At 42.5% G+C, this 25,582-nt stretch overlaps 2 protein-coding genes and 1 pseudogene across 5 annotated transcripts in view; 1 reads left to right on the top strand and 2 right to left on the bottom strand.

Annotated features, from left to right (window-relative positions):
- The window catches only part of NDRG3 (NDRG family member 3), a 78,410-nt gene extending 72,441 nt beyond the window's left edge, over window positions 1–5,969 (bottom strand). Inside the window, exon 1 of one of the 3 annotated variants that reach the window (XM_059133295.1) lies at window positions 5,755–5,969. The gene's annotated coding sequence lies outside the window, so the exon portion shown is untranslated. The remainder of the gene's footprint in view (window positions 1–5,754) is intronic. The other 2 variants (XM_059133293.1, XM_059133296.1) reach the window with 2 other exon arrangements.
- Window positions 5,970–8,850: 2,881 nt separating this feature from the next.
- Window positions 8,851–25,168, bottom strand: DSN1 (DSN1 component of MIS12 kinetochore complex). Of its 2 annotated transcripts, XM_059133297.1 has the most exons (11): window positions 24,791–25,167; window positions 23,350–23,398; window positions 22,793–23,119; window positions 19,981–20,054; window positions 19,257–19,329; window positions 15,712–15,799; window positions 14,010–14,069; window positions 13,534–13,608; window positions 11,382–11,529; window positions 10,219–10,306; window positions 8,851–9,651 (listed from the first exon to the last, which is right to left on the bottom strand). In XM_059133297.1, the coding sequence occupies exons 2-11, from the start codon at window positions 23,381–23,383 to the stop codon at window positions 9,548–9,550; spliced, it is 1,071 nt and encodes a 356-aa protein (XP_058989280.1). In that variant the 5' UTR covers window positions 23,384–23,398; window positions 24,791–25,167; the 3' UTR covers window positions 8,851–9,547. The 2 variants fall into 2 exon arrangements, with proteins under 2 accessions (XP_058989280.1, XP_058989281.1); XM_059133298.1 differs by lacking the exon at window positions 22,793–23,119 and having other exon boundaries at window positions 24,791–25,168.
- On the top strand, window positions 16,760–17,051 carry LOC131807684 (small ribosomal subunit protein eS27-like; annotated as a pseudogene).
- Window positions 25,169–25,582: the final 414 nt, after the last annotated feature.

Here is a 25,582-nt window from a genome sequence, read left to right as displayed (position 1 = left end):
ATCGAGCCCTGCATCAGGCTCTCTGCTCAGCAGGGAGCCTGCCCCCCCCCCAAACCTGCCTGCCTCTCTGCCTACTTGTGATCTCTCTCTCTCTCTCTCTATCAAATAAATAAATAAAAATCTTTAAAAAAAAAAAAAAGATACTGCAAAACCTGTAACAACAAAAAATAAAATAAGAGGTAATAAAATGGAGTGTAAAGAATGGCTGTATCAGAAATTTATACTTGATAAACTGAAAACTCAAACTAGACTGTGGACATTCTTAGGTGGTGAGGGGCTATAATAAAAAATGTAGCCGAAACCTGGGGGAAGCCACCCCTTTACTTGCGAAATGGAATTCTCATTTTCTATATTAAATCTCTGAGGAAGATAAAAAGTACAAGCGCCAAACAAAAAGCTGGGGATTACATTACATTACAACACCTACCCCATATCATATGTTCTTTACCAAGTTTAATAGCACAGCTTGTTTGGTAATGTAATTAGTGTTTATACAGAAGTCACCTCAGAATGCAGTGAGCCACATTTCCCCCAAAGTACACCCCATTCAGCCATCGGCAACAGATATTCATTTAGGACTGATAATATGTCAAACTCTGTGAGGCGTTTTGGAAAACACAATAGAATTATACCATCCCTTCACTTAAGAAATAAGATGAAGATACAATACCACCCATTTTTGCATTGCATTTTAGACGGTCTCCGTATGTCTTAATTTCACATTAATAAAAGAACAACTGATGGCAAAACTGTAGATAAATACTATAAATACAACAAAATTAGCATTGTAATTAAAAATAAAAATTTTAATTTATCAAAGAAAGCCCTGAAATCTGGTAAATACCCTCAATCTAGGTTAAGTTTTTGTGTGCTATTATGTCTCTTAAAAAGGGAGGGGGAGGGCACCTGGGTGGCTCAGTGGGTTAAAGCCTCTGCCTTCGGCTCAGGACAGGATCCCAGGGTCCTGGGTACGCACAGGGCTCTCTGCTTGGTGGGGAGCCTGCTTCACCCTCTCTCTGCCTGCCTCTCTGCCTACTTGTGATCTCTGTCTGTCAAATAAATAAATAAAATCTTTAAAAAAAAAAGGGGAGGCTGACTTAAAAAGGTCTTTCAGAATAGACAACTTGACACCCAGTTCTGCAATAAACCCAATCAAAATGTTACCAATATCTGGATTTGGAAGTCCTTGACACAGCTTTTCCTTTTATCATCCCTGTTCAGTCTTGTAACATTTTTTTTCTTCCAAAATCTCCATTTGCCCTTTTTCTTTCTATCCTTACTTCCTTCCTGCATTTGCTCATTTACTCATCATTTACCAAATGCCTATCATCTGGCATGCATAAAGCTAGACCCTGTCCTTGCAAAGCTCACATGACATTTTGTAGAACTGTTATCTGCCTATCTCCATGACTGGACTGCAAGCTTTAGCAAAGGTTTTGTATTTCCAGAACCTAGTAGCATCTGGCATACAGTCTAAAAATGTTTATTGTATGACACTAGATTACTTCAGCAAGCTCTTTTTAAATCCATAAATATTTATATCTTCAAAAAGTACTCTTTTTTTCCCTTTTTAAAATACAAAAGAAGTATGCAAAATGCACACACAATGCAAAAGTATCTGAAAGGTATAGAATACAAGTGAATTCTCCAACCGCCTAAATCTTACTTCCATAAGTGATTACTATTACAGTTTGGAATGTATCTTTCCAGAGCTCTCCTATCCTGGTATATAGAACACACACTATTACACTTTTTTGGAATAAATTATTTGACAGTTTTTGACTCTACCTTCTCAACTTTCAAATCCAGTTGAAGTTCTCAGTGTTGTCCCTGGATTAAAAGCATCATCATCTGAGAATCTGTTAAAAATACAAATTCCGGGGGCGCCTGGGTGGCTCAGTGGGTTAAAGCCTCTGCCTTCAGCTCAGGTCCTGATCCAGAGTCCTGGGATCGAGCCCCGCATCGGGCTCTCTGCTCAGCAGGGAGCCTGCTTCCTCCTCTCTCTCTCTGCCTGCCTCTCTGCCTACTTGTAATCTCTGCCTGTCAAATAAATAAATAAAATCTTTAAAAAAAAAAAAAACAAACAAATTCCGGGGGCACCTGGGTGGCTCAGTGGGTTAAAGCCTCTGCCTTCAGATCAGGTCATGGTCCTAGGGTCCTGGGATCGAGCCCCGAATCGGGCTCCCTGCTCAGCGGGGAGCCTGCTTCCCCCTCTCTCTCTGCCTGCCTCTCTGCCTATTTGTGATCTCTGCCTGTCACATAAATAAATAAAATCTTTAAAAAAAAAAAAAAAGTAAAATAAAAGCCAAAAGCCAAATGCTCTTTAAAAAAAAAAAAACAAAAAAACCGCAAATTCCCAGGCCCCACTCTGGACCTACTAAATTAGGAACTCTGGAAGTGGAACCCCCCACAATATGGTTTTACTTACTAATTGCTTAGTAAGCAATTAATTACTTTACTTTTTAATTGCTTAGTAAGCACTATGCCTAATGTGGCTTGAACTCATGACCCAGAGATGAAGAGATAAATGCTCTACCGATTGAGCCAGTCAGACACCCCCTAAAATCTGGGTTTTAATCTCTTCAGGTGATTGTAATGCACACTAAGAGTTGAGAACCACTATTTTTTTTTTTTTAAGATTTTATTTATTTGACAGAGATCACAAGCAGGCAGAGAGGCAGGCAGGGGTGGGAAGCTCAGCAGAGAGCCTTATACAGGGCTCAATCCCAGGATCCCGAGATCACGACCTGAGCTGAAAGCAGAGCTTAACCCACTGAGCCACCCATGTGCCCCTGAGAACCACTATTCTAATCAAGTCCAGTCACCGTAGTCAACCAGGGTTTTTTGTTTCTGTTTTTACTATTTTCTTATATACAGTTTCACCACCCTACTTCAAAATACTTTCCTTGTCCTTTTTCATTCTTCTCAACCAATCTGTCAAAGCCCAGAAAGTCCTAACTCCTCCCCATAGTGCTCTCACTACCACAGCCCATGCTGACTCCTCTTGCCTCTCCCCCACCCCTTACCAGCTAACTGGATCACAAATAACCCCTGTGACATACCTAGTTCCTCTACCATACAACTTAACAATTATAGTTACAATTAACAGTTCTTCACTATTCTCCAACAAAACTCCTTAAAGACATGAATCATATTTTTGTTATCTCTTCCTCATCCTCATTCTAAGTATATAAATGGAATTTTAATAGAATCGCTGGTTAACATAAAGATGAATTCAATGATTAATGGATAAAAAGTCTAGAATTTCAAGTTGTAATCCTCAGTTCTGTGACCTTGGACAAGTTTACTTCTCAGGATGGGGTCCATGAAGGCAAAAAAGATGGACTCAATGACTTGATGCTTCCTTTCAATTTCAGCTGTGTATGATTTTATGAAACATCCTATTATACTGTCATATTGCTTGCTTATAATGTTATTATACCAATTTTTTAGACTCGACTTGAATTACAGCTAAATACGGTGTATTTCCCAATTAGCTAGTAAGATCTTTTACCAAGAATCGTATTTTATTCAACTGTAAATCTTATACCATGCCTTATATACAATAACAGCTTAATGTATTTGCAGGAATTTACTTGGAAAAACTCTTTAAAAAGCTTCATTTATGTAGAAAACCTATACACAGATCTGCTGCCTCCCAAAAAGCCCTCTGAATACTTAACATTGTAAATAATATGAATTGTTTTAAGGAAAAAATTCCGATTACCCTGACAGCATCAGGGGTAGCCAGTCACTTAAGGCAAAAGAATGTAAAAATTCTCACATGTATCTAGGGATAGACTAAAAAGCTGTAAGCCTCAGGCTACCTTACTGCAACATGCAAATTAAAACTACCCTGTACACTTAAGTGCCATATACCAACTCCACTGCTAGGGATAAATAGGATTCTTGACACAAAACCCTTATGTGCAAATTTACAGAAACAGGGTGCAATGGAGATCTCTGAGTGACGGGTTAGATTCAACCAGAAGTTGAACCTAAAGAAAAGGATAGCAAAGAGAATTTGAAGGGCAAGAAGGAGGAACAGAAGGGCAGCAGGAAAACATCACTCTGAGTAATGAAAAGGAGCAGTGGAAATTCACAGAGTCTTTACCAACGGCCTATGAACCAAGCACTTGGGGCTACACAAAGGATTCCTGACCTCAAAGGGCTAATAGTCCTGAGGCTAAGACTAAAGCCTCTACCCTACTGTGCCTGTGTGTTTAATTGGGAAAATCAAGCAAGGAAGGCTTCACAGAAAAGGTGGTGGCTTAATGGAGCTTTGAAGTATGTAGGAAGATTTGCTAAGGGAGAAAAAAGACACTTGAGCTAGTTATTTTGGGGAAGAAACATTCACATATTTTTACATCTGTTCCTTTGGGGCTTTAAATCATGGAGGCTTCTTATATTCACCACCACTCTGTCAATGCCTTCTTTCTCTTGTTACTTTATCTTATATACTGAGATGTTCAAGCCAAGTGTTGGAACAGAGCCAAAAAGCCCCAGAATGAGGTGAGTGCTCACCAAATTTGCTCTGTCACCTCCAGATCCAGCCAGCCCAGCTAGCCCAGTCCTGTTCTCCTGGCAGCCAAAAAAGGAAGACTAATTATATCCTCTGGGGGACCAGATTGGGGGTAAAATTTGGATGCAAGCAGACAGGGCTTATTCCTCTTCCGACAGTGAGGTACCAGGGGAGAGCTCCCCTGCCTCCTCAGCATGAGGTTCTAGTCTGTCTACCTGTGACACGGAGGACAGCACAGCAGATCTGTGTATAGGTTTTCTACATAAATGGGGGGGGCGGTGCAGGAGGGGGAGCTGCATGAAAAAGGGGGACACACTGGATTGGGAACTGCTGAGGTATTAAGTGAGATAATCATCATAAAATGTTTAATATCCCTGGCACACAGCAAGCGTTGGACGAAGGTGAGCTCTTCAACATATTACTATTATTATTACAGTAACATCTCAATTGTACTCCAACAAGATCTTGTTTACACAGCCTACTTTTATGACGTTGAAGAAGCAACTCCAAAGATGCAAGTGTATTTCAAAAAACAGCTCCAGAGACGCAAGTGTATTTCAAAAATTTTTAAAGGTACAAGATCAAATTCCAAACGTAATGGCCTGAGAGCCCGAGACCCGGACTTCAAGAGCTAGCCCTTGCCCCTAACAGGTGCGTGACCTTGGGCATGGCACTTCACCTCTGTGCCTCAGTTTCCTCATTTGTAAAGTGGGGTGAGGAAGCCCCTCCCTCGTACGGTCATCGTGGGGTCCTGCCCGAACATTCCCGCTGCACCAGCGTCGTACGCATGCGAGGCGACCTCACCGCCCACCTTTCAAGCCCCCCTGGCTTTGGGACGGCGGGGTAGATGAACGCCCAACCCGAGGCCCACCGACCTCTGCCGCCTGTACGGCAGGAGCGGGAAAGGCAGGCGCGCTTGAGGGGCGTCCCTGAGACCGAGGGGGCAGGGCGCCCGGAGGCTCTACCCCAGCCGCCCGTAAGCTGTCATCGGTAGCTTCGTCGCGAGGCCACGAAGCCCGCGCGCGGGTAGAGGCTGAGGGAGGCTGGGCTGACCCAGGTCCCGCCGGCGGGGAGAGCGGAGGGCGCCGGGGTACCCGGAGGACGCTGGCAGCGCGAGCCACGGGCCCCCGCGCGCCGCGGAGATGAGGCGCGGAAGGAGAAAGCACGGGGAGCGACGCCCCTGCAGGCAGCGCCGCGCGCCTCCAGCGGGCCGGGCTCAGGCGCTCACTCACCTGAGGCGCACGCAACCGCCAGCAGTGCAGCAGCAGCGGCGGCGGCAGCAGCAGCAGCGACGGCGGCTGTGAGAGGGGCGGGGAAGGCTCTGCGGCCGCGCGGGCGCACTGAGGATGCCGGGGCCGCGCAGGCGAGCTGTGCCTACCCCCTCAAGAACTACCGAGAAGATGGTGGTTGAACTGAGAAGGCCCGGCGGCGCCATCTTGGGTGTAGTTTTTCATGTTGCGGAGTCTCCTGGGAGAACCTGAAACTAGAGCTGCCCGGAGGGCGGGGCGTTGAGTGCAGCCTCTGGCCCGCCTCCTCCCCTTCCGCCAAATCACATCCCTAAGGAAGCTCTTACTAACCCTTGCAGGGAAAGGAAGTCATATTCCTTTAACGTGGACCCAGAGATGTACCTAAAAGCATATAGCCTAGCACAGTGCTTAGCTTGTGGAAAACGCTTACCAAATTCTGGAGGAATGAGCAGTTAATTGAAGAACTAGAATCCAAGATTCAAGGCTCCTAATTCCCGGTCCTCCATTCTATCACCTCTATTACAACTGCCAGCCACACCATCTCCTTTCTTTGGGTGCCACAAGAGAAATGGAGTTTTGGTGTGTTTTTGTTTTAAGAATGATTACACACATAAGCTTAATGACCCAAAGATATAACACCAAAATACACCGGACATAATTCCCTCCCTGAAAGAGCTTTTTGGTAAATCTCACTGACTAAAAATCAGTAGTCATAGTCTCAACTAAATTAAGACAAATATTAGGAATGTTACCAAACATGTCGAGGACAGTGACTGTCTATACTAATGTTACTCGTCAAGCACAATTCCTGAAAGAAACTTGGGAAGAGGGGAAACTAAGTTAATCGAGCACAGACTTTTTTTTTTTTAAGATTTTATTTATTTGACAGAGATCACAAGTAGGCAGAGAGGCAGACGGAGAGAGGAGGAAGCAGGCTCCCTGCTGAGCAGAGAGCCCCATGTTGGGCTCGATCCCAGGGCCCTGGGACCATGACCTGAGCCGAAGGCAGAGGCTTTAACCCACTGAGCCACCCAGGTGTCCCAAGCACAGACTTTTTAAATATTTGTTTATCTGCTAACATTTACTGAGTGTCAAACTGGTTCTACTCTCCGTCCTTGATTAGATTATTAACCCTCCGTGTGCTTGAGTTCTTCATCTATAAAGACAATAAAATACAAGCTACCCTAAGTTGTGGTCTGTATGCATGTAAAATCCTTAGAGCTTATAAATGTTACTATTTTAATATGCTGTATCTTATTTGGCTGTTGACGATGCAGACAAAAACACACCTTTTATGCTTGAGTTTGAATAAATTCTTACAAACAAAAAATGTGATACAATGTAATAAAATGAGGGAAAGGTACAATCACCTGGGAGAGGTGTCATCTATCCCCACTTCATAGATGAGTAAATTTGAGCAAAACAGATGAAGATTCACTTCAAACGGTGTGCTCTTCCCATTGTACTACTCTGCTTCTGAAACAGTAGACAATTAACACTACTCTGATGCTTAAAAGCCCCAACTTTCCTTGGGGCTGTACAAAGTTTCCTTTCCAGCTCTAGCCTTGACAATATTATCCATTTTCAAGGCTTCAATAGCTACATATCAGTTACTTCCAAATTTTCTCTCTAGTCCAAATGTTTCTACCCAGTTTTCCACCTCTATATCCAATGGTCTAGTTGATTTCCCTATTTGGTATATCAGATTGAACTACTAGCTTTCCTATCTCGTTAGCTGCTCTATTAATCCACCCAGTTGTTCAAGCTTTTGCCCTTCCAGCACATTGTTCACATTGTTACCACTGTTCTAACTGTATACTATTTAATCTGACTTATAGCATCCCTGTGATACAGGTTCCTTCTTTCTCCCAATCTTACAGATAAGAGGTTAAATAACTTTTTCTCAGTGACAGTAAGTGGCATTTAGGCTTTTAACACATAGGTCACATGCCTAAGTTCCAGACACTATGACCAACTCCCATGTCTGTTTTTGTTCTTTGCTCTGTCCCCAGTTTTTAGAGCTGTGCATGGCATATAGCAGGGGCTCTGTAAATAAATGGAAAAAAAAAAAAAAAAAGGAATATGGGGTGTGTGTGTGCCTGGGTGGTTCAGTCAGCTAAGCATTTGACTTCAGATCAGGTCATCATCTTGGGGTCCTGGGATCAAGCTTCATTTTCTCCTTCTGTCAAATAAATAAAATCTCTAAAAAAAAAAGAAAGAAAGAAAGAAAGAAATGTAGGTCAAAGGAAGGAGATATCACCTTTCACTAATTGGTACTTAGGCCAAGGTTTAAGACTTAAGATTATGACTGGGTATTAGGTATTAGGAGGATCAGAGAATAACAATATTAACAATAAATTAGTTGGTGTTTTCCTGGTAATTAATGCTAGGCATATTTCCACACGACTGTTCACTTCAGCATCTTGGCAAAGAATGTTATTTTCTGCTAAGCCCACACTGCCTTAAAAAATTTTTTTATAAGGGTGCCTGGGTGGCTCAGTGGGTTAAAACCTCTGCCTTCGGCTCAGGTCATGATCCCAGGGTCCTGGGATCCAGCCCCCCATCTGGCTCTCTGCTCAGCAGGGAGCCTACTTCCTCCTCTCTCTCTCCCTGCCTGCCTCTCTGCCTGCTTGTGATCTCTGTCTGTCAAATAAAATCTTTAAAAAAAAAAAAAATTTTTTTATAGGGGCGCCTGGGTGGCTCAGTGGGTTAAAGCCTCTGCCTTCAGCTCAGGTCATGATCCTGGGGTCCTGGGATCAAGCCCTGCATCAGGCTCTCTGCAAAGCACGGAGCCTGCTTCCCTTCCTCTCTCTCTCTGCCTGCCTCTCTGCCTACTTGTGATCTCTATCTGTCAAATAAATAAATCCAATCTTCAAAAAAAAATTTTTTTTTGAGCCTCTGCCTTCGGCTCGGGTCATGATCTCAGGGTCCTGGGATCAAGCCCCGCATGGGGCTCTCTGCTCAGCAGGGAGCCTGCTGCTCCCTCTCTCTCTGCCTACTTGTGATCTGTCAAATAAATAAATAAAATCTTAAAAAAAAATTTTTTTTATATGCTCAAAGTATACACAAAGACAAAGGAAGCATTTAATAATATGCAATTTTATAGTGCAAATTATTAAAAATAGAACAATGAAAAACAGTACTTAGCCTTTCCTTCCATGAACCCAGGATTTAGGATATCAACTCAATATTAAAACCTAACACACACTGTAGACAACAGGATAGAGAATGAGTATGTATTTCCTTCAATTTGGACATCATGTAAAGTGATACATGTTTATCTACATGATGCAAACAACACTCAAAATTCCTCTACCAAAAATCACCTTCAGGGCCATACTACAAAATCAGTCCCATTCCTTTACTACCAGAACCCAACCTGACCCCTAAAATGTTTCCCTGGATCTGGTCCTAAATGGCTTGGATTGTTTCAAAACCTAAAAACCATCTTCACAAGATGAAGATTGCTGACCAGGAAGGATATTTAAAAGAATGGGCTACTAGTTCTCAAGGTCATTCCACTATAGAAGTTGCAAGCATTGTGCACATTCTTGGAAAAAGTATCTATGCTACACTCTTACAGATGCATAAATTCTGTCACTTTTTGAAAAAACAAAAACAACAAAAAACAAACTGCAGGGCTCTACATTCAGCCAATAATCCTCAAAGGCAACAGGGCGGCTATCACCAGCTCAGACTGCCATGCAGTTGCGAAGTGCTCAGGCACTCTTCCGATTTCTCTCCTCTGGAGCACCTTGTGCAGGAAAACTACATGAAGTCACTGACAAGACCTAGAGCAATGTGTGGTAGGTGGGTTCCGTAGCTGAAGCTTAAGGAGTTTTCGAGCTGGTGAAGGGTCTAATTGTTGTGTGCTTCTCTTCCCTGCAGAGGAAAGACAGAATTAAATTTCAACTGAATTCAAAATAACATTTATTGAAAACTTGTATGGACACTGTGTCAGACACTGAAGGGCATTACAGTGACAAGAAAGTCTTTGTCCTCAAGGAGATGGCAGTCTGGTAGGAAAGCCAGCTGCAACCACAACCATAATAAAATGTAATGAGAAAATGAAGGAATATATAGCAAATAATTTAGGGCTGGAGGAGGCCAAGGAAAAGCAACAGGGAAGTAATGTCAGTGTCACTTAGTGAATCCTTGAAGAATGAAAAGGAAAATGGCAATGGGTATTTAAAAGCTTAGATTTACTAAAACAACACGGGTTGTGGGGATTTCATTTTTAGTCTACTGTGTTATTGTGGAATTCACAACTAGAAATTTCCCATTAACTTTGAGTACCCACAGCATAATAATATTGTGAGGGGAGAAAAAGAAATCTTCTCATACAGGCTTTATTCTCTGAGACCATATGCTTTGGAGGTCAGTTTGTATCTGAAGGGCTATTATATATAAAATAGTACAAGCTCTAGTCCCCAGAAGACACACACTCACCGAGCTGTACTGACACCTTCTGGAGACACTGGGTACTTTCATCCATAAAAGCATGCAGCTGCTTCATTGAGCCTTGCAATTCGTCCATCTGCACAAGAAAGACAGCTGTGAGCTGTAAGGGTCCTTGACGTTCCTCAAAAAAGGACAGGCAAGCTCCAACTCAGGAGCTTTGCCTCTGCTATCTTTTTAACCTGGAATGCTTGTGCCACACATTGTGTTTGCTCCTCCAGATTCACACTCTGCACTTCTCCATGCTGCTCTATGCTCTGGGAGGCTGCCATGCATAAACTCAAACAGGATTCCTTGTCCTCGGGTGTCTGGGCAGGTATAGCCAAGATGGAGCCCAAGTGGGAGGGAACTTAATGAATTTGGGGTATTTTTATGCAGGCTTGCTGAAAGGGTTGTCTTGAGTTAGTTCTCTCAACTGAAGGTCATGGCTCTCTCAAAGCAGCCCACTATATGACTTTCTTCCTCTGGTATCACAGTGACTGTTCCTCCCCTCCATCCTCCAGGCCCAGGGCTAGTAAGAGTTCAGCTGCCTCTGAGTCCCAGGTTACTTCACCAATCCTTGTGATTTCCTCAATACCCATACTTTATATATCACTCCTTCACTTAGCCTTTATCAAGTGCATCTGCTTCCTGTCAATATTTGGGAGTGATACAATAATATTCTCCCAAATGTCCTCATATCTCACTTCCTCATTTCTTTCAAGTCTCTGTTAAAATGGTACTGTAGAGGGGTGCCTGGGTGGCTCAGTCAGTTAAGGATCTGCCTTCAGCTTGGGTTGTGATCCTGGGGTCTTGGGATCAAACCTTGCGTTGGGCTCCCTGCCCTGGGGTAGCCTGCTTCTCCCTCTCCCTCTGCCTACTGCTGCCCCTTGCTTGTGCTCTGTCAAATGAATAAATAAAATCTTAAAAAAAAAAAAAAAAAAAGGCTCCATCAACTGCTCTATACAGAAACTTGCCGCCCTTCCTGTACACCAACTCCTTTACTCTCTTTTATTAGCTCTTATCACCACATATTTATTTTTTTATTGTTTCTCCATGTTTCCCCAAGGTAGAGCTGAATATACTTATCTCATTACATATATTCTCAAGGTCTCTTACATTTCCAAGGACAACATAGCAAAGCTAAATAACCAAATTAACATGAGTCCACTCACCACCAACTCCATATAATCGAAGACTTTGTTCTGGTTCTGCAATATCTTTTGGTAGTCAGGCTTTGTATTAAGGACTTCACTCTGGGAAGATCCAAGATATGTTGCAGGTTCGACTTCAACTTCAGTAACTTTGTTTTCAGCTGATCCTCTGGAGGGGAAAAAAAAAAAAAAGAGCAAGGAATTTTTTTTTTTCTCTTAAAGATTTTTATTTATTTGATATAGAGAGATCACAAGTAGGCAGAGAGGCGGGGGGGGGGGGGGTCGGGGGGCAGGGAGCAGGCTCCCTGTCGAGCAGAGAGCCCGACGCAGGGCTTGATCCCAGGACCCTCAGATCATGATCTGAGCCTAAGGTAGAGGCTTAACCCACTGAGCCATCCAGGCACCCCGCAAGGAATTTTAAAGGTGTTTGTTTTTTTTTTTTTTTTTTACTTATGTGAGAGAGAGAGCACAAACAGAGGAGAGAGGGAGAAGGAGAAGCAGACTCCCCACTGAGCAGGGCTCAATCCCGGGACCCTGAGATCATGACCTGAGCCAAAGGCAGAAGCTTAACAGACTGAGCCACCCATGTACCCCTCAAGGAGTTTTTATAATCATTTTCGGGGGGAATATATGTAAGACAACCTAGGGGAAAAAATCTCCAATAACCAGAACCAATATTCTTCCGCTCTACTATCAGAGTAGCCTATCTTATTAATAAGAGGGTTCTGAAATTATTATGCCAGTATTAACATACTTATACCACTGGACTCCAGGAAATGCTAGAACCTTCACATCAGTTGATTCCACCTAACGTTAAGGTCCATTTACAAAAAGGAGTACATGTTGAGGTATAGTAAAGCCAAAACTTGCTTTCCTGAAATCTATGTCTATCATCTCTTCTTAAGAAAAGTGCTGGGCCACCTCAATTATCTGTAATAACTGAATATGGAGAGTTCATGAAAACCGAGGACTCTTTAACAACAACCACTCCTACAATTTCCTGACTGCCAGACCCTGCTAAACACGTTCCATTTTGTTAACACTCATAATAACCCAGTGAGATAGATACTAATATTATCCCCATTTTCAAGAGGAACTCCAAGCTTAGTGATAAAGTAGCTTGCCCAAGAACACAAAATGAAGGAGTAATTGGTATTTGAACAGAGACAATCTGCTTCTAGACGCATTCCTCTTAACCAGTAAACTATGCCACATCAAAAGTTTTTATTCTGAAACTGCCATCTTATACTTAACCTAACTTCATAAGAGGACCATGTAAGGGGCAAATAAAGTAACTGATAACCATCAGTGCCCGGACTGCGGAAATTTTCAGACCATGTTCCTGAAAGCACCTCTCTGCTGCTACTTTTGCAGTTAAGGCTTTAGGTAACATATTATATTTGGGTTTCCAGCTGAGATTCTGTTGGGGAAAAATAAGTTTAAAATCACCGGCTTACATGGCCAACTAAATCTAAGTCTAGCACTTTCCCATTTTCTTAAGTCTTTGGGACCCAAAGATCCTCTCTCTCCTGTACACCCTATCTCATCACCCCCTTTCATGTCTTTGCACTTCTACGAAGGACCTGGCCAGGGTTCTCTCCCATACCTGCAGCTTGAAGGCCACGTGTAAACTGATGTGCCATGACCAAGATTTTAGCTCAACCCTAGGTGCCCTGGTACAGGGCAGAGATGAGTCTGTCGCCCCGAAGATATGGAACAGCAGCCAAGGACACTGAACAGAAGCAATTCTGTTGACTGAAAACAGAGCCACCCATTCTTCGTCCCCTTCCCCCAACTCTCCGTTTATAGTCCTAGAGTGTTAATACACATTTTATAGAGCTTTAATGAGTTATTTGGCCTATGAGAAAGGACTCATCTTTCAATTTATGCTAAGAGAATTGAAATTGATTCAAATCAAATTCCAGGGCATCTGGGTGGCTCAGTCCTTCGACATCTGACTTTGGCTCAGGTCATGATCCCAGGGTCCTGGGATAGAGCCCTGCGCCGAGCTCCCTGCTCTGCAGGAAGCCTGCTTCTCCCTCTCCCACCCTCTCTGCTTATATTCTCCCTCTCACTGCTCTGTCTGCAAAATATGTAAATTAAAAATCTTTAAAAAGAAAATCAAATTCCATAAGGTAAAAGATAGCTTCCTATTTCCAATCATTAATCTAACCTGGATATGGTATCTTCAGCCTCCTTCTGGTAGTGCTGTAAGAGCTGATCCCAAGACTGACGTTCTAAAGAAAATCTATAGAATCAAGAAAACAATATCAGTTACTTTTCAATCATCTCATTTGGACTCATTCAGGGCATCAATAAGTACATTAGGTGTCTACTCTGGCTCTAAGATGTGAGTAAAAAGGTCATTCAAGGATTAAAAAGCTCAACTAATTCAGAGGATATTAATCTAATCAAATCAAACATGAGTTCTTAAAATCAAATTAACATCCTTATTCCCTCAAGTCCACTGTATGAAACTGGCAATGAGTAGAGCCCACAAGATCCCAATATGTAGCTTTCTAAATTCTAGTGTTGACACACTAATATTGAGACTCTGAATGGGATATTTACTATTCATTTTTTCCAGACCTAGTTATTTTCCCAGATAAATTTAGATTTTCCAACAAAGCATCACTCATTTTCACTTACTTTGTTATGTATTCCTTCATCTCAGCCACTGATGTTTCCAGAGACAAATCTGATGCTTTTCTGGAATACAGATAGGATTGTAAGGTCAACATAAATGTTTCAAGGGCACTTGCTTTAATAAGATGCCTTACATAATTTTGATGGTAGTATAAAATGTTCAGAATTCATCTTTCAACAAACATTTATTCTTGGCCTCTATCTCATTTTTGCACTAGGTAACAGTTTTCTCGATGGTCTCTTTATTTTCTATTTCTCTCATTGATTCCAATTCACCTTTAGCCAGATTATCTTTCCCTAAAATATTCCTTAATTTTATTTTCCTTGCCTAAAAAACTCTGTAACTCTTGACTGCATTCAAAATAAGTCAAAACTCTTTAACCTGGCACTTGAGCCTGTTTGGGCTCCAACGAGCTCATTAATTTTGATACTAATTGTTGCCTTTCTCTTCTACCTATTCTACCCCATATAATCTCACTCAGCCTGAAACTCAAACATCTGGAATTTCCCACCTCCAAAAATCACACCATTTTTCTTTTTTTTTAAAGATTTATTTATTTGAGAGAAAGTGAGAAAAAAGCGTGAGCGGAGGAAGGGACAGAGAGAATATCCAAGCAGACTCCCTCTGAGGATGGAGCCCAACTCAGGGCTTGATCTCACAAGTCATGAGATCAGGTCCTGAGTGGAATCCAAGAGCTGGATGCTCAACTGACTGAGCTGTCCAGGTGCCCTTGTTCACATCATTTTTGAGTCATCTTTTAAGGCCCAACAATACTTTTGTATATGACCATATTTTCTTCCCCCTCAAAATGATGCTATCAGTGGAGAGGGATTATGTTTACTTACACCAATGGCTCAGCTCAGTTGGTTGACTAATGCTAACGGAAAAGAAGCAGGCACTGAAAATGCCAATATTCTGCAGATGTACTTGGTACTCTACCTGGTAAAAACAAGTTAGTTGTTCCACTTTCCATTTTTCTCTACCAAGGCCTGTGACACACAGCCTCTATTATCTTTGGATGAGATGCAGCAGCTGGTAGCTAAAATACACTGCATTAAAAGAGATACTATGTCGAGCCAACATATTTTTCATTTCCTGGATAGCAATTGTAATTCTAACAATCTGTGGGAAAGCAGACATTTGTGAAATATTTGCCATTATAAATAAAACTAAAAAGTTTTATAAGGTAGGCCCAAGTGACATGATTTGTTGCAAGGCAGGAACTAGAGAGTTAGGCCCTGCCCCCATTGAGGAACTACCAGTTTGAGACTGAGATTTAAAAACTTCTAATATTCTTCCTTGCCAATAGCTGAAGAACATAAGTTTATCACCAACTTGCATTTCCAGCAAAGATTTGAACAATGCTTTTCCTCTCATCTTTCCATGGCTGGTTCCTTCCCACCACTTGGGTCTTACAGATTTTCTCTGAACACTAACTAGAGTTGTCCACTCTATCAAGTCACTACCACAGTTACTAACTTCTTAGATCATCACTAACTGAAATCCTTATTTTCTATGTATCTGTTTGTCTCTCCTGTTAAAACATATAAGAAAGACCTTGCTTGACTTATCATTTTATCTCTAGCATCTAGAAGAGCCTGGTGTGTAGAAGATGCTGGATAATGTTTGAGTGAATAAACAACAAATTATAATGAAAAGTCGTAATTAAGTTATAATTTGGGACAGAAGGGGAAATGCACATACCTTTCTGAATCTTCAAAACATTTTTGTAGAGTTCCATTACTTTCCAGGCTCTCTGCAAAATGTTTCAATTCCTCAGAAAGAGAAGATGCTAGAGGGGGGAAAAAACATATTATAAAATAAAAAGAGTATGAATTTACACAGCAAGCTGCTGACAACATATACTCAAGGTGGTCTCAGCTCTAGGGTCCCCTGTTACATTCTGGTCCTCTTACCCATTCAAAGTAGTAGTATAAATATGCAGAAAGATTTTATCTTTTTACTTGAGTAGGTATAGATAAAATGGAAGACAACTCCTCTTTATGACATTTATGATAGTGTTTTTTATACTTGACTGGTGAAAACTACAAGTTATACATGTACTGACATTTAACTCAAGAAATTTCAACTGCTGGCACTGAAAGAGAGAACATATTACAGAAATCAGGCAATAGGCAGGGGCGTAATGAAAAATGTTAAAGGAGAATAAAGAATTATGGGCATAAGGTAAAAACAGGTCTCTGCTTTGACTTGGAAGGATCTGCAATTGCACTCAGGTGAGAAATGCAGAGGGGAAAGCAGATGTTGAACAGCTATCCTATCTACTTTAATTATGGTGATGGTCTAACACCGAGATAAACAACAGTCTGATTTCATATATTTCTATGTCTTTTTTTTTTTTTTAAAGCTTTTATTTATTTATTTGACAGAGATCACAAGTAGGTGGAGAGGCAGGCAGGGGGGAGGGGAGCAGACTCCCCACTGAGCAGGGAGCCTGATGTGGGGCTCGATCCCAGGACCTGAAGATCATGACCTGAGCCAAAGGCAGACGCTTAACCCACTGAGCCACCCAGACACCCCTATTTTCCAAGTCTTTTAAGTGGGTAACACTGAATATTTCTGACCCTGGATGATTACATAGTTACACTGTAAAAGCTACCTCCTAGAAAGTTAGAAATGGACTCCTAAGAATATTTGTAATTTATATCAGAGAGGAACAGCTAATTTCCCTGATGTATAAAGAGTTCCTACAAACTGATGTAAAAAAAAGCCAACATCCCAATTTTCAAAAATGAGAAAAGGAGTCTTTCCAGCAGTGTCGACCTCCCCACAAGAACATCCCCTCTCCAAGAACCTCCTCCACCCATCCCGGAAGAGAAAAGGAAGCACAAGAAGTGCCTGGCACAGAGCCCTAACTCCTACTTCACGGGTGTGAAGTGCCCAGGATGCTACAAAATCACACCATTTTTAGCCATGCAAAAACAGTAGTTTTGTGTGTTGGCTGCGCCACTGTCCTTTGCCAGCCTATGGGAGGAAAAGCAAGGCTTAAAAGAAGGATGTCCTTCAGACAGAAGCAGGGCTAAAAGCATCCTGAATCAAGATGAGGGGAAAACCATCCCAATCAACACATTTTGGATTAAAAAAAAAAAAAAAAAAGAACAGGGGTGCCTGGGTGGCTCAGTCGTTAAGCGTCTGCCTTTGGTTCGGGTCATGACCCCAGGGTCCTGGGATCAAGCTCCGCATCAGGCTTCTTGCTCTGTTGGAAACCTGTTTCTCCCTCTCCCCCTCCCCCTGCTTGTGTTCTTTCTCTCCCTGTGTATCTCTCTGTTAAATAAACAAATAAAATCTTTTTTAAAAAATGAACAAAGGATACAAACATACACAGAAAATGAAGTACAAGTGGTTCTAAAAATATGAAAAAGTGCTTATCCCCTTTGAAAGAAAATGGATGGGCGCCTGGGTGGCCAAGTGGGTTAAAGCCTCTCCCTTCCGCTCAGGTCGTGGTCTCGGGGTCCTGAGATCGAGCCCCACATCGGGCTCTCTGCTCAGCGGGGAACCTGCTTCTTCCTCTCTCCCTGACTGCCTCTCTGCCTACTTGTAATCTCTGTCAAATAAATAAATAAAATCTTAAAAAAAAAAAAAAAGAAAAGAAAATGGAACAGATTAAAACTGGAAAACACTTTTTATCACCAATCAAACAGTAAAAAATTTGAATTGTTTGCTAAAACTGTTGTGAGCATGAAAAAGGTACTTGCATATATTGCTGGTAAGAGAATAAACTGATACGACCTTTTTTTAAAGATTTTATTTATTTATTTAACAGAGAGAGATCACAAGTAGGTAGAGAGGCAGGCAGAGAGAGAGGGCAAAGCAGGCCTGCTGAGCAGAGAGCCCGATGCAGGGCTCGATCCCAGGACCCTGAGATCATGACCTAAGCCGAAGGCAGAGGCTTAACCCACTGAGCCACCCAGGCACCACTGATATAACTTTCTGGAAAGCAATCTGGTAATTTCTCACATTTCACTTGATCTATGTAATTCAAATTCTAGAAATTTATCTTATTTTTACTTGTGTATATGACAAAAGGCTTGTGTAAAAAGGCATTCACTACCCTATTTATTATAATAGCAAAATACTGGAAACAACCCTAAAAGCCCATCAGGAAAGAACTGGTTAAATCACATATGGAACATTTATAAAATGAAATATCATATGGCTACTAAAATGTCTCAAGACAGTTCTATATGTGCAATATGGAACATGTGCAAGACAAATTGGCTTTAAAAAAAAAAAAAAAAAAAAAAAAAAGACAAGAAGTGCCTGGGTGGCTCAGTTAGTTAAGCATCTGCCCCTGGCCTCAGGTCATGATCCCAGGGTCCTGGGATTGAGCCCCACATCAGGCTCCCTGCTCAGCAGGAGATTTTGCTTCTCCACTTCCCTCTGCCTCTAACTACCGCTCATGCTCCTCTCTTGCTCACTCTCTCAAACAATCAAATAAATAAAATAAATAAATAAAACAAGGGGCGCCTGCGTGGCACAGTCAGCTGAACGTCTGACTCTTGGCTTCAGCTCAGGTCATGATCTCACAGTCATGAGATGGAGTCCCGCATCAGGTTCCCCACTCAGCACGGAGTCTGCTTGAGTTTCTCTCTCCCTCATCCTTTGCCCCTCCCCCAATCCCTCCCCCCTACCCTCTCTAAAATTAATAAATAAGGCGCCTGGGTGGCTCAGTGGGTTAAGCCTTTGCCTCGGCTCAGGTCATGATCTCAGGGTCCTGGGATCGAGCCCCACATCAGGCTCTCTGCTCAGCAGTGAGCCTGCTTCCCCCTCTCTCTCTGCCTGCCTCTCTCACTACTTGTGATTTCTGTCTAATAAATAAATAAAATCTTAAAAAAAAAAGAATAAAAAAAAATAAAATTAATTAATAAATCTTTTAAAAAAGATATGGTAAAGAACAGTACAGAGAGTATATGTTCATTTGGTATGCATGTAAAAATGTTGTAAATGCAGTAAGACTTCTATAGTAATCCACAGGAAGCTGGTGGCTGTGGTGGAATCGGCAGAGAGGAGTTGGACTGGCTTGGGGTGGGAGGCAGGCTTACTTTTCACTTTTCTACTTTCTGAATGTCATAAGTATATATTCTTACTTCTTTAAACACAATTCTAAGATATGGGGGGGGCTGGTTTTGTAAGCCAGCAGCTCCTATAAATGGCGCTCCTCAAAGTGGGGCTTCAACTGAAGGTAAAGTCAAAGGCCAAAGCTTGCTCATCTATTCTTAGCAACTTACCTTTGGCTCTAAAACTTTCAAGACTGAAGCCCTCAGTGTCCTTTAGGAAAGGTTCAAGTTTCCCAACAGAGAACTAAATAAAGGAAAGCATTTTCAGTACAACCACCATGATTTTCCAGGCCAGTCTTGAGTTCACATAATTTCATGTTTCATCAATGTCAAAGTAAACATGATTTAATTTTTATACCTAAGAGTTTTCATATAAACAAATAAGTAGATCAGGAAAAACCTCCTTGCTCAGGCTATACATTCTGATTTTTATTTCAGAGAAACATGGTCATTTAAGTAACACAAATGACTTCTCTAAACTGCTGTAATTGCCAGTTAGCCATATAATTCCCAATCAGTAGATAGTCAGACCTCAAATGTATGCTTTAACTTAGATACTGACTTTCACCCACTTTAAATTCCCATCATTTGCTGCCAATGGGCAAAACATACTAGACTGAGGACATCTCTGACTCTCAGGTGCTCAGTTAGCAGCAGCAAAAGCACCAGTGGGACTGGTAGAAGGCCTAGTCCAGAGAGAAAAATCAGCTGCTGCTGGGATTAAATGTGGCTTTTAAATTAATCCCACCTAGAAAGAAACTTCTTTTAATCTTAATTGATATATCACACAATACTGATCTCTCTTTGGAGCTGTCACAGCAACAGTTTAAAAAAGGAAAAAGAAAAAGAGAAAGGAATAGAAAAAGAAAGCATTTCTCAATCCCAAGAATCTTACCTGGAAACTGGAAAGCAGGAGAGCGACCAGCCGTTTGCTTTCTGTTAAGTTGCCACTGATGGATCTGCTGAGCTCTAACATAAAATATCACCACATGTAAGGAGCTAGATACTAACACAATAAAGTAAAAAAAACTAAAAATTGCCCTCCCTCTTGATGGGGTCTAACTTCAGGCAAGAATTCCTAGGCAGCATTTTCTACTTAAAAGGAGAACTCATAAAAAGTTTATCTAATTTTTTTTGAATCACCAAAAAATGAAATTTATCAGTTTAATGTACTAACTTTAAAAAGTTATTATGAACCTTTTATGGATTACATTAAAATCTTGTCTGTTTGGGGGTGCTTGGATGGCTCAGTCGTTTTGAGTGTTCAGCTCTTGATTTTGGCTTAGGTCAGGATCTCAGAGTAGTGAGATCAAGCCCTGCAACCCTCTTCCCACTCAGCCGAAAGTTCGCTTGAGTTTCTCTGCCTCTGCCCCTGCCGAGGCTCACACGCGAGCTCTCTCTTTCAAATAAATAATTAAGTCCTTAAAAAAATAATAAAAATAATGTAACTTAAAAAAAAAATCACTTAACTTGTTTTTGATGTTTTATTTTAAGCATTTAAGGAAAGGAGGTGGGAACATTTGAGTATCTTTATGACAGACACTGCAGGGTTTTTTGTTTGTTTGTTTGTTTGTTTTTTGAGTAGGTTCCATGCCCAAGGTGGGGCTTGAGCTTAGGACCCTGAGATCAAGAGTTGCATGCTTGGGGCGCCCTGGGTAGCTCAGTCAGTTAAACATCTGCTTTCGGCTCAGGTCAGGATCTCAGGGTCCTGGGATGGAGCCCCACGTAGGGCACCCTGTCCAGCGGAGGGTCTGCTTCTCCCTCTTCCTCCCCACCCCAGCTCATGCTCTGTTTCTGTCTCTATCTCTTTGAAATAAATAAATAAAATCTTACTAAAAAGTCACATGCTCTATGGAGTAAGTCAGCCAGGTGCTACTCCAGTGTGCTTTAAATACACTGTCTTGTAAATTACAAGCTCCATTTTACAGATGGGAAAACTGAAGCTGGAGGCCAGATATAGGTGGAGCCAGAATTCAATCCCAAGGGACGCCTGGGTGGCTCAGTTGGTTAAGCGGCTGCCTTCGGCTCAGGTTGTGATCCGGCGTCCTGGGATCGAGTCCCACGTCGGGATCCTTGCTCTGCGGGGAGCCTGCTTCTCCCTCTGACTCTGCCTGCCACTCTGTCTGCCTGTGCTTGCTGTCTCTCTCTCTGACAAATAAATAAATAACAAATCTTTAAAAAAAAAAAAAAAGAATTCAATCCCAAGTCTGCCACCAAAAAAAGTGTATTTTCCCACTAAGAGCCATGTTGCTTCTCTGTAATGACCTTATAATAATATTAATAGCAATTTGTTGAATACCTGCTATAAATAAAAAAGCATTTCATTAAATGTTATGCACACCTCATTAAAACCAAAGGCAAGTAGCTTATTAATTCCATTTTACAAAGTAGGACACTGAGGCACAAAGGCTGGATGATAGGTAATTTGTCCAAGGTCACATGGTAAGTCCCCCTGAATTGGTGGGGAATTTTACATAATTATGCCACTGAATCCTCAAATGACTATAAGATGTAGATACTGGTTTTTTTTTTTCCTTTTTCAATTATGTCCCTCTAAAAACATCAATTATTATATAGCAAAGAAAATTTGAGATACTGTATTTTTGTCCTCCAGCTTCAGCTGGCTGTGTTTCTAGTTCTTTTGCCTCCTAATTATTTCTCATTGCTGTTAGTACAGAAAAACAGGATACCTTCTGCCTATAACCAAAGAAATCTGGCAAATGGCCAAGCATAACGAGGAGATAACCAATTTTATTACATCAGTGATTTTCTGCTATTCAGAATTTTAGGTCCACAAGCCCTAGAATAGAGATAAAGATAGGGGTAATCTTAGGAAACTGCTGCTATTTTCTTGGCACACCTACAGAGTGAAGTGCATGAGCACAATTGTGGCAGCAATATGCTAAATGGCTATTTTTAGCCAGATTTCCTTCTAGACATCAGGCCATCTGGAAATGAGCTAATATCTTTAAAATAACCACAATACCTTAACATTGCTGTTATTTACTTACTATAAGCCAAGAACTGTGTTATCTATCAATTCATTTCTCACACAAATCTGTAAAATAAGTATCATTTCATCCCATTTCCTGATAAGGACTGTAAGGCAAAGGAGCTTAAGTAATCTGCTTAAGGTTATACAACTAGTAAGCTCTTCCTGAAATGTGCTGGACTTTCCACATTCAATCTTGTACTTCAATGCTTACTGAGATGTAATTATTATTGTAAATTCACACAAATCACATTCAAATATGGCATGTTTAAAAACTTAGCTTTCACCAAGATATTTTTACATGCATCCTCCCTCTGAAATATTTTCAGTTATAAAGCCTATAATCAGGTAGCAACCCACCCACCTCTGTTTCACTTTAGCAAATAACAGAAACCCATAAGAAGAAATCTTTAATGCCTCTCCTCCTAGCAGAGGTGAGTGTTGAACAGTTATAAACTAGAATTTCTGATCATGGTGGAGGTTACAACAGGCAGCTGCTAACATGGATAGCAATCATATGGAACACTTAATAGGTGTTTGACATTAGTACTCAGGATCTCTCTTACAGATGAGGAAACTGAGGTTGACAGGGGTGACGTGATTTGCTCAGTCACAAAACAAGTAGCAGAGCCAAGTCAATCCTCCATTCTTTCTGCCATACCTCACTGCCTCTTATCTGAGCTGGAACTCCTGTCTTACATACACAGCATCCCACCTGTGATGCCCTGATGAAAGGCAGGCAGTGACTTCCGCCGGCTCATTTCCTTCATACTTGCTCGCCGCCAAGATTGACTTTTGTCTTGACGATCGGGAGATTGTTCTTGGGGGGACAAATGAAGGGACCTGGACTGAAGTCCTTCCTCCTGGCCAAGATCACAACTTCCCCTCATTTTAGGGCTACAGCCAAGGTGAATTCTTTCCTCTGAAACGCCTTGAGTCATCTCCAGGGAGGCAGGTGATTTGCTACACACTTCCGTAGGGATGGGATCCGATTCCAGTGGATGACCATGAGTCTTAGATGTCACTGGTTCCTCTTCTAGAACTTGTTATGAGAAAGTCAGAATACAAAATCAAACCCACCACAACAATGCATCTGAGCAAAAAGGTGGAAAAAGAAAATGTATGCCCCAGATCATGGAAGCAGTGAGAAAGCATCTCTGTAAACATGTGAATACGGAATTCCAAATCCACCAGGAGCCAAGAAAGCATTTGTGAATAGCTCAGAAAGCTGAACCCAAGGCCAGAGGGCCTCCATTTTACTACAGTACTTACCTTCTGTGGTCTCCGATCTAATTACTGTAGTCATCCTGGATGAAGAACCCTGAAAATAGGAAAACAAGGTGATCTGTTCCTCACATTTCAGCCTCAGTCTCGCTGGGGCTTTACTACCCCAAAAGAGACTTTGTGTTGTCCAGCCTTTTCAACCTGCTCATCTCTGCCCCATGAAATACTACCTATCTGACAAGGCCCAGCCTAGTCCCACCGCATCTACCTCCTCCAGAGACTATCAGACCATCATCACCTGAATCTCTACAGAAGTCATCGTCAGAAATACTCATGTATGCTTAACACACACCCTCCTTTATTTCCCAATTATTTAACTAGTCCTTCATATCCTAGATGGCATTATGATCTACACGGTCTTCCAAACTAGAAAAATCACATCATCCTTCTTATGTAGAATCTCTACATCCAAAGTACTGTCCATCCTACCTCCAACAGTCTCTCCACTTCCAGTTCTCAGTTTAATCCAGATCTCAGAACTTCTACCATCTGCCTCCCCCTCCCCAGAATAATCTTACAGCCTTTCCACTAGTTTTCCAACATCCAGTACTTCCTTCTCCTCTCCAATCCTTTCTTTAGACAGCAGCAGAGATTCTTCCAGTATATTCGACACCTTTCATTAACTAGTCCTAACCTACCCATCCCGGTTCTCTCGTCACCCCCATTCCCTGCACCACTCTTGAATCTCTACACACACCCTGCCTGTAAGACTTATTCAGCCTTCCCAACCTAGCCTAAATGCGAAGCTTTCCAGCCACTTCTCTAGACAAAGTTGGTTGTTCCACCTCTTAGTTTTCCTAGCACTGTAAAGTGTGTTTAGGTGTGTCTCCCCAGCCAGACTGTATTTGTATTCCTAGTGGCTGTCACAGACAACTGACTGGAAGAAAGCAAGGAAGGACATGACAGAGGCATCTCTGCATATTCAAGGCTTACCCCTCCCTCCCAGCAGAAATCTGTTTGAGGGGGAGGGACTCTAATTAAAGAGAAATGAATATATAGGGAGGGACAGAACGGGAAAAGTTACAGAACAAGGGTGGGGAGGTCAAGGATCTAGATCCCCACAATCAGGGCTGTATTACAGATTCAAGCTTGGATAATAACAAGAAAGGTCATTTGTTAAGCGGCTTGGTAAGCGCTTACTATATGCCACGATCTGTGTATATATGTACGCAGGCGTTTTATTTGCATCATTATCTCATTATCCCACAGAATCCTTTCCACAGCTCTGGAAATACTATCATTATTTCTCCGTACAGATCGGGGAACTGAGGTTCAAAGGAGCAAAAGCTCGGCCCACTAGGTCCAATCCCGGGGTGCGGGGGCGCACGTGGAATTCGAACCCAGGCCTGTGACCCACCCCCAGCCTTCAAACACCGTTCTGCACAGGCCCCAAGAGAGAGGCGCAGCCCGAGTTTGGGATTCCTCTCACCTAGAGGAGGCCGCAACGCCCTGAATCCCTCGGTCCCCTCTGTCTGGGGGCGGCGACCGGTCTGGGCTGGGCGGAGAGGTCTGATGCCAAGGAGCCGCTACTGGGATAAGCCAAACAGCGTCCACGGAAAGGTCTGCGACTTCCGGATGACGCCGGGCCAGCCCGCAAACTCCGTCCCGGAGATACGAGCATGCAAATCACTCTTCGCGGTCAAGGGTCGAGCTTCGACATCCTGTACCACCGCAGCCGCTCCTCTCCGGCCTGGAGCGCTGACAGCTATCTGCGACCCCAAGGCTGCCGCGGCTTCTGAAAGTCCCGCCAACCATGAGCGCCTGCGCAGTTGGCAGCCTGCCGGGTCCGTGCACGCATGCGCAGGATGCCGACCGCCTTCGATGCGCATGCGTAACTGGTGTTCAAAGCTCTTGCCTCCCTCCCGCCCCTACCCCCTTGTCCGAGTTCTTACTGGTTAAGACTCGGCCAAGAAAACTATTTCCCCAGCTACGCCACGCCTCCGGAGTCCCCGCCTACGGACTCTTACCTCGTCTTGTCCTTTACGCTGCACGCGCTTAGAGCCCATTGAAGATGGGGCAGGGGGAGGTGTGGGCCCAGAGAGGTACTTGCCAAATGAATACAGTGGGTCACGGGGCATCTAATGGTCTCCTCCGTGGTTAGACCATGGTCTCCACCCTCGCTTTATATTGTTAACTGCAAAAACGTGGGCCGTGTCTCTCCCAGAGCACAGTGGAGCTCTGTACTCAGTTTGTTTTACTCTATCCCACTCCTGCTCTAGCA

The sequence above is a fragment of the Mustela lutreola genome, chromosome 9 (genome assembly GCF_030435805.1).
Source record: "Mustela lutreola isolate mMusLut2 chromosome 9, mMusLut2.pri, whole genome shotgun sequence".
Taxonomy (NCBI): domain Eukaryota; kingdom Metazoa; phylum Chordata; class Mammalia; order Carnivora; family Mustelidae; genus Mustela; species Mustela lutreola.
Note: the sequence above shows the minus strand (reverse complement) of the source record. Positions and strands in the feature narration are given on the sequence as shown.